At 40.2% G+C, this 8,584-nt stretch overlaps 1 protein-coding gene across 1 annotated transcript; it reads right to left on the reverse strand.

Moving 5' to 3' along the window:
* Positions 1-3,407: 3,407 nt before the first annotated feature.
* On the reverse strand, positions 3,408-4,346 carry LOC109147114. The gene is made up of 2 exons (XM_019294761.1): positions 4,119-4,346; positions 3,408-4,016 (listed from the first exon to the last, which is right to left on the reverse strand). The coding sequence occupies exons 1-2, from the start codon at positions 4,344-4,346 to the stop codon at positions 3,408-3,410; spliced, it is 837 nt and encodes a 278-aa protein (XP_019150306.1).
* Between the last annotated feature and the right edge of the window lie 4,238 nt (positions 4,347-8,584).

Below are 8,584 nucleotides of genomic sequence, written 5' to 3' on the forward strand. Positions count from 1 at the left end.
AGTTTAATTCTTTTGATAAGAGATTCAGCTAAACCATTCTTGGTTTGGACGTATGGTACAGGATGTTCCACCTTAATTCCCATGGCCATACAATAATCGTCAAAAGCTGACGAAGTGAATTCACTAGCATTATCCATTCTAATGTTCTTAATAGGATAATCAGGGAATTGGGCATTTAACCTAATGATTTGGCTCATGAATTTTGCGAATGTCATATTTCGAGTGGACAACAAGCACACATGTGTCCATTGGGTGGAAGTATCAATAAGGACCATAAATATCGAAATGGTCCATATGAAGGATTAATTGGTCCACAAATGTCACCCTGTAGCCTCTGCAGGAAGGCAGGTGACTCAAAATCAAACTTATGACTCGAGGGACGAACAATAAGTTTTCCCTGTGCACATGGAACACATGTGTAATCTTATGTAGAAAGAATGTTTGTCCTAAGAAGGTTATGTCCCGTTGAAATTTGAAAGAATCCGGCCTATTATTGTTTGCCCAGGGTGACCTAAGCGGTCATGCCATAGGCTGAAAGAATGTGTATCTTTAAACTTCACTGGGAGTGCAAAGCAGGAGTGCTGGGGCCTGATATAGGAAGAATACAGGCCTGAAGAAAAGGAATGAAGTTCTTCAATTTCCTTTTTCTGGTTATTGACCGTTTTGGTCAAAACAAGGAATTCGGTATTGTTTTTAGTTTTAGTTTCTATGTGGAAAACATTGGACCGAATATCCTTGAAACTGAGCAAAGTTCTTTTTGATTGAGGATATAGGAGGGCTGAATCAATTATCAACTTTGTTCCTGTAACACCCTGTGTTACGGCCCCTAAAACCAATTAATCATTTAATCAATTACCCAAAAGAAAGGACTAAATTCCAATAATTAATTAGGAAAAGGCCCAACATAGTCCATGGGCCCTTATCCCTAAACCCAATCCCCTAGTTCTAGAAGGAATAGAACTAACCCTAATTAGGGACTCTTAGGTATATAAATAGGGGGCATAGGAGGCACCTAAAACCCACACCACAATAACCTCTCACCACACAAGAAGTTCCAAGAATCCCCCTAGGAGAAATCAAGAAAGAAGGAATCTTAAAGAAAAACCCTTCCTAGCCAAGGAAATTAATTAAGGCTAAGAGGTAACCCATGTCTCAACAAAACCTATTTTCCTTGCTATAATTATCTTCCTTGGCCTCCTCTCTATACTTATGTCTTGATGATTCGTTTATGATATTGATGATATGTTCTTGATGATTGTGAGATGATTTTATGTGTGATCTTGATGATCTTCATGATGATAAGAGGTTCTTGATGATTATGTGATGTTCTTGATGAATCTTGATGTTTTGATGATTAAAAGAAGAACTATGATTTTATTGATTTGAATATGATTAGAGCCCTAGGTTAAAATTGGGAATTTCGTATTGTGTTATTCTTGATATAATTGGGTGGGATGTCGCATGTTCGGGTGTTGATTATGTTTAGAAGTCATGATAGGATATGTGCTATATGATTTTTGCATTTGATCCGTTAATTGTCTACGTGGTGTCATCAATTGCGTTTAAAAGTGTCTAAAGCATGGTTTCGGGTTCCACAACGGATCCCGGGACGTTTATTTTGATAAAGTGTCAGAGGGGGGGTAGGTGGGGTTAGGGGGACCCGCCACCTACCCGCTGCCCAAGAAGGGCGTCGCCGGCGGGCAGGCGACCGCCTACCGGGCACCCGCTGTCCGGAGACTCGTCGCCGGCGGGTGGTCCGCCACCCACCGGCTACCCGCTGGAATGTGTCCAACTCGGGACTCCGTCTTCCTCGTTTGATGTTTCCCCGAGCCTCGTGGTGTCCCAACGGACTCCGTTTATCGTGCCTAAGTCTAGTTTGATGTTTCGGGTACCGTTCGTAAGATAAATGAGTCTTATATATATCGCATGCTAGTTGAATTGGTATCCCGTTGGCCTAGGTGAAAGAAGTATGAACCCCTTAGGATTATTCCTAGTATGTGGATGGCCACGCATAGGTTTCGTTATACGTTTTCTCCCCTTTTCCCAGTGTGTTAATGTGGGTTGCATGTGCTTGCTATGTGTTATGTGTGCATGATACCCCAATTTGGTTGCGATCGAATTGGTTATTCCTGAGCTGCGGTTCAGAAGCTGGCTGCGGTCAGAATTACACTCTCAGGCTGCGGTCCACCGTTTGGTTGCGATCAAACGTTTTACATGAGCTGCGGTTCATATTCCTGGCTGCGGTCAGATTATCACTTTTGGGCTGCGGTCCATTGTTTGGTTGCGATCAAACATTATGATGAGCTGCGGTTCATCAGTCGGTTGCGATCGACCCCTTCGTATTGCGATACGAGGCAGGGTGCTGCGGGGCCGTGTCAGACCTATATGCGCTGACCCTCATGTATGGGCATGCGATTAGTCCTGTGGCGCCACCAAAGTGTGCTTGTGTGTGATGAGACACGAATTGAGATGATGATATGAATGAGATGAAGTGAATCTGTGACCATAGGATGTATGCTAGTATCTTTATATGCTTGATTATAACTGTTGAATGTGCTTATCCCTATCTGTCGAGTCAATTCTTGGTTTTAAAACTAGTGTCTCTTAAGTATATATCTTCTTGCTTCAAAATGGTTTTCGTATATCTATATATAAATATCTATCTATAATGTATTTCAACGCGTTGGAGTGGGTTACCAGCATCTCTCGCTGAACAGATATATTTTGCTTTCAGGCACAGAGGAGTAGATACTGGAGCGCGCTAGAGATTTGGAGCGTAGAGTAGATAGTTTCCCTTTCGGCCTGCGTGCCATGCTTATGTATTTACATTATCGAGGATATTAGTTAGTTAGCTTGTGCACCTGAGTTTTCTAGCCCAAGTGTGGCATAGCACCCCGTACGCTACAATATTATGTTTTGGGATTTAATGAGAATTTACCTTTATTATATAAGTTTCAAAAGCTTTAAAATTTCAGGGTGTTACAGTTCCGTTAGGAAGAATAAGTGAAGCTCTGCCGGAGCCCACAATTGGAATGTCATCATTCGCTATGGTTGAAAGGTTGCCTTTGTGTTCCTTGAATGTTTGGAAAAATCTCCGGTCTGTCAGAATAGTGTGCGTAGTCGCACAATCAACCAAGCATAGGGTTGATTCGTCTCCCATATCTCTAAAGAAAAAGAATGGGTATAAAGATAATCTGTAAGAAGGATCCATTGAATTTATTCAAATAGAACAAAAGTGTTAAAAAAAAAAGGATCCATTATTCGTATATGACCAAAGAGTTCAAATATAAACATGCACGCAGGCATGAAGTAAAAAGGATGTCCATAAGGATAAGAGAGAAAAGAATAGGAGTATCACTCCTGATCTCCATAATCAGGTAGTTCATCGCCTAGCAGGTCATCATTCCCTAATATGAGGGCATTTGCTTCAGGCAAAGATAATTGCCAAAATCTTTCTTCTTTTGTTGTTCTTCCTGCTGGACAATCTTTTGGTAAGCCTCAACCAGATGCTTAGGAGTCCTGCATGTCCTAGACCAATGTCCTTTGTAACCACATTTATAACACGGATGCGACTGACCGGAATTCTGTTGTGACTTCCTTGGTCTAATTCTTTGAGTTTGCTTGTTCTGAGGACGAGAGCCACTACTACTAGCTCCCCCTCTGCCACCTCGCTCTGGGCCCCTACCACGACCTCTCCCCCTTCCCTGGCCTCGACCCCGCCGATTGTTGCTCTGCTGGGCAACAGTGTGTGCTTCAGGCACAGGTGCAGCGCCAGTTGGACGCGCATTGTGATTATGCATCAATAACTGGCTATGCTTTTCAGCCACCAGTAAAGTCGTAATGAGCTCTGGATGCGTATCATACTTTGTATTCTTGTATTGTTTCTGGAGCACAAGGTCATTTGGATGGAATGTGGATAGAGTTTTTTCAATCAGATCCTCGTCCGTAATTGTTTGCTTACAGAGCTTCAATTGTGACACAATCTTGTGTATGGCGGAGTTGTATTCAGTCACATACTTAAAGTCTTGAAATCGGAGGTTAAGCCAATCATGTTGGGCCTGGGGGTGGACCAATGACGTCTGTTGGTCAAAGCGTTCCTTAATAGATTTTCAGAGGACATAGGGGTCTTTTTCTGTTAAGTATTCATTCTTGAGGTCGTGGTTAAGATGGTGGCGGAGGAAAATGAGCGCTTTGGCCTTCTGGGTTGCTGTGCTCGCAGATGTCTCTTCAATGGTGTCCAGCAGTTCTGTAGATTTGAGATATATCTCAACATCAAGCACCCAAGTGAGGAAATTGCTTCCATCAAGGATGAGTTCAGCGAATTCTCGATTTGCGAGAGCAGGCATTTCATTCACCGGGTTAGAGCATGCTGATAACGTGTTATGGTGCAAGTTTGTTGTTAACCTTTGCAGACCTTAGCTCGCGGGGAACAGTAAAACAAAGAACAGTATGCAGAAGATAAAGAACAGTATGGAGAAGATAAAGAACAGTGAGAAGAACAATTTTATTGCCTGCAACCTTTGTACACGAATACAATAATATATAGAGTACAAATGTAGCCTTCTCATTAAGTACAAAACATGTTTCAGCTGTTACAAATTATCATAATAATGTCCATTAAGATTTGATTTATAACATGGTGCAAAATGATTTGAAGATTGTATAAATAGTAGATTAATTTGTTGTCCAATCACCCTCCAGTTCATCCTTCCCCTCTCGATTATTCTTTAAAGCTGTTATCAATGTCCATTCGTTGTTAATTTCTTTAGCTTGGTTTAGTGAATTGAAGCCCTGGAATTGATTATGCTATAAGATTATTTATTTATTTTTATTATATAATTTTTATGCATTTGGGTATTTAATATTCTTCTAAGTTATTTGAATAGTTGTATCATTTAATTGCTAGGGAGGCCTACTAGCTATTTACTTGATCTAATTATTTGCTATATTAGATAATGTTGTGCTACAAATTATTCTAATATTCAGTAGCAACTGGGTTAATTATTGATGGCTTAGTGATAATTGGACTCGGGTAGAATATTTTTCTAAATTAAATGCAACCGCTTGTGCTTGTGTTATTTAGTTTGCCGGTTTTCCTAGTTCCTATTGCTGCTATTAAATTAAATCTATAGCGCTTGTCTTAGGTTATTTAGTAGTTAGGGGAAATTGAACCGCGTGTGCTTTAGTTACCTACAACTAAGGGAAAACGGAAATGAAATAACTTCACGACAAATATTCAATTGCATATTAATTACCCTTTATGAATCAACGATCAGTGTTAAATTCCGGTGGTGGATCTTTTCTAACCAAGGTTTTCTATTATAAGTGCTTTCAATATATTATTTTCATTACTTTATTCGTTTATTTACTTTGGTTATCTCTTTCTTTCCAAACCCCCCCCCCCCCCCCAAATTTTCCTTTAATTTGAGCACATACGTTAAACTAGTTACTCCTAGTGGGATCGACCCTTACTCCCGCTACTACGTTTGTAAGGTTCTAATTTGGGAGCCTACGACAGCTCGCCAGTAAACAGGTCATTTTGGACCTAATTACATGATTTTGTGTTGTTCAAGGACCCAATTACATTGTTTTTGAGTTTAATGGCCTAATTGTAGTTTAATGTGCAGTTGAGTGGCATATTGACCCTTATTCCTTTTAATTATGAGTTAGAATAGTGTACTTTATGTGTTAAAATAATATATTTTATAAAGTAAAATAATGTACTTTATGTATTTTTTTATCGTGGTTCACATAGCTGTGTGAATCATAGTCCACACAATAATGGTTGTTGGATTGGCTTGGCCTTAAAGCAATCATTATTGCATGGACCATGGTCTACACAATTGTGTGCACAATAAATAAAAAGTACATTTTTAATATACTAAGGGTACATTATTTATGTACGTAAGGTACATTTTTTGAAAATACATTTTTAATATACTAATGGTACATTATTTTATATAATGTACCTTCAGTACAAAAATAATGTATTTTTAATATATTAAAAATGTACTTGATATTCATGGTCCACACAATAATTTGACGCCTTAGAGTTGGTTCAACCAAATATGGACCTCAAAGTTGGCGCAACTGAGGTTGATATGAGCTCTGAACCTAGGCTATGCCTAAAGAATATGGGGTCAACGTGACCATTAGAGGCCCCTGTTCCCCTCGGGGAGAACTCATATTGCTGCATGGCCATTGCACGAAGGCGATTATGAATGCATGTATACATGCATGCTTTTTGTATCTATTGTCTTGACCGAGGGGACAACCATTGTACTAAATGAGAAATTACTGTAAAGAATCATACATTTCCTTATTGTTCTAGCATTAATTTGTTAAACTTTCATCGTTCAGTCCCACAAAATTGCCCAATCAAACTTGCTTATTAACACTAGTATTTCGCCTAGCTAGTAGCAACCCAAACGAGACTCACAATGCTTGTGTTAGCTATGGAGGGAAAGTAGGGTGGAGAATAAAGATTCATTTGGATGTCGTGTTGGGACATTTAAAGAGGCATCTATTAAGTGGGTCTCTTAGTTCCACATTGCTTGGCTACCTCACTCTTTCTCACCTTTTATACACCAATCTTTTCTAGAAAGCTTGAAGTGTTATGGAAAGGGAACAAGGAGAGATCCCGCGCGCGCCACCGTCGCTACCCGCTCGGCTTGGTTCGCATTGCGGTGAGGTGTGTAAAATTTTGCACTCACCACATTATTTTAACCCCTATTTTTAAGGGTCTTTTGACCACCTTGTCTGCACACTGCTCACATTTCTGTGATCGTGCGTACAGCTCCTCCTTGCTCTCCCTTTGTGTAGCATTTGTTCATGGATAGTAAGAAAAGGTTAGTTATTTCTACAACTATATAATGTGTCCTTTCTAATCCATCTTTACACGCTGAAATCATTCTTCTTTACCTGAGTTGATAGAAACAGGTTGTTTCCTGTATATCTATGACTCTTGTCGGAAGCATGCGATACCCTGGTCGCAAATGCTTTTAACGATGTGTTCATAACACGACACAGATAGAAACCTTCTACTAAAATATACTACTTTATAAACACCAGCTATCCCTTCGTTTCCTGCGGCATTATTGGTACAGACACCATTCTTCGTCTTCGAACCAGTAAGTTACAATAGTTAAAAGCATTTGATGTTTGCCAACGATGTCTCAAACCTCGAATCCCACCTTTGAAGTTGCTCCAATTGAAGCACTCACCGGTGGCTTGAATTACAAGAGATGGGCTGATAAGGTTATGATACTCCTGGAATCCAAAGATGTGGACTATGTCATCTTTGAGGATCCTGAGAAATTTGTTGTGTCCGTAGTGCAGTCATCTGCTCAAACTGCAACAAAAAAACACTCAGGCAACTTTTGCTGCTTCAACACCTGCCAAGTCGACTGCAGCGCCAACTTCCACGACTCTCTAGACTACTCATACCAAGTACGAGAAGGACAACAAAACAGCATGGGCAACAATTCTCCAACGAGTGAGCAACGCTCTGTTCGACATGTTTTTACCATACAAGTCCGCGAAACTGATATGGGAATTGATGAAAGAAAAATATGGCGTTGACGACGTTGGAAGGCGAAAGTATACTGTAAATCATTGGTTGCACTTCACGATGACGGATTGTAAACCTATTACAGAACAGGTACACGATTTTGAAAATTTAGTAGCCGACATGAAAGCAGAAGGGGTTGTGGTAAACCATGATTTTCTGACTGATGCACTGGTTGATAAGCTACCTGATTCGTGGCTGGATTTCAAGAACAAGACAAAGCACGAACTGAAGAATCACACCTTACAGCAGCTGATCAACATGATAAATATAGAAGAAGAAAAACTGGTCATTTTTCTGTAAATCTTAAAGCTAATGTGGTTGAAACGAGTTGGGGTTTTGATAGTTCAAAATCTGGTGAAAGTGCCAGAAACCAAAGGAAGAACTCAAAACCAAATAGCAGTAACCGTGTCAAAAATGGGAAAATCCAGAAGAAAGGGAAAAATTACAGTGAATGCTTTGTTTGTGGAAAACGAGGCCACAAAGCTGCACAATGTTATCAATGGAAGGGATCCACAAGTCAGATAAATCAAAAGTCAAATAACGAAGGGTAAAAAAACCAAGCGAACCTGGTGGAAAACACAGAAGCTACAGACATAGTAGCAGCGGTAATAACCGAAGCCAACATGGTGGGAGATCCAGATGACTGGGTTGTGGACACAGGGGCATCTTGCCACTTCTGCAACAACAAGGACCGGTTCAAGGTGCTCGAGCCCAACACTGAAGAAGAATAAGTTTTTATGGGGAACTCCAGCAAATCTAAGGTAAGTGGTAGAGAAAAAATAGAGTTAATGCTTTATTTTGGGAAGCTTCTTTTATTGAAAAATGTGCTTTATGTCCCTTCCCTGCGTAGAAACCATATTTCTGGAGGCCTACTCAATAAGGCTGGAATAAAAATGGTTTTTGAGTCTGACCGACTGGTTCTGACTCACTGTGGGAAATATCTGGGAAAGGGATATTTGCGTGGTGGCCTTTTTGTGTTAGATGCTTTTGTAGCTAGAAATCATGCTGCTTTAG

Source organism: Ipomoea nil, unplaced genomic scaffold (assembly GCF_001879475.1).
Source record: "Ipomoea nil cultivar Tokyo-kokei standard unplaced genomic scaffold, Asagao_1.1 scaffold1977, whole genome shotgun sequence".
Taxonomy (NCBI): domain Eukaryota; kingdom Viridiplantae; phylum Streptophyta; class Magnoliopsida; order Solanales; family Convolvulaceae; genus Ipomoea; species Ipomoea nil.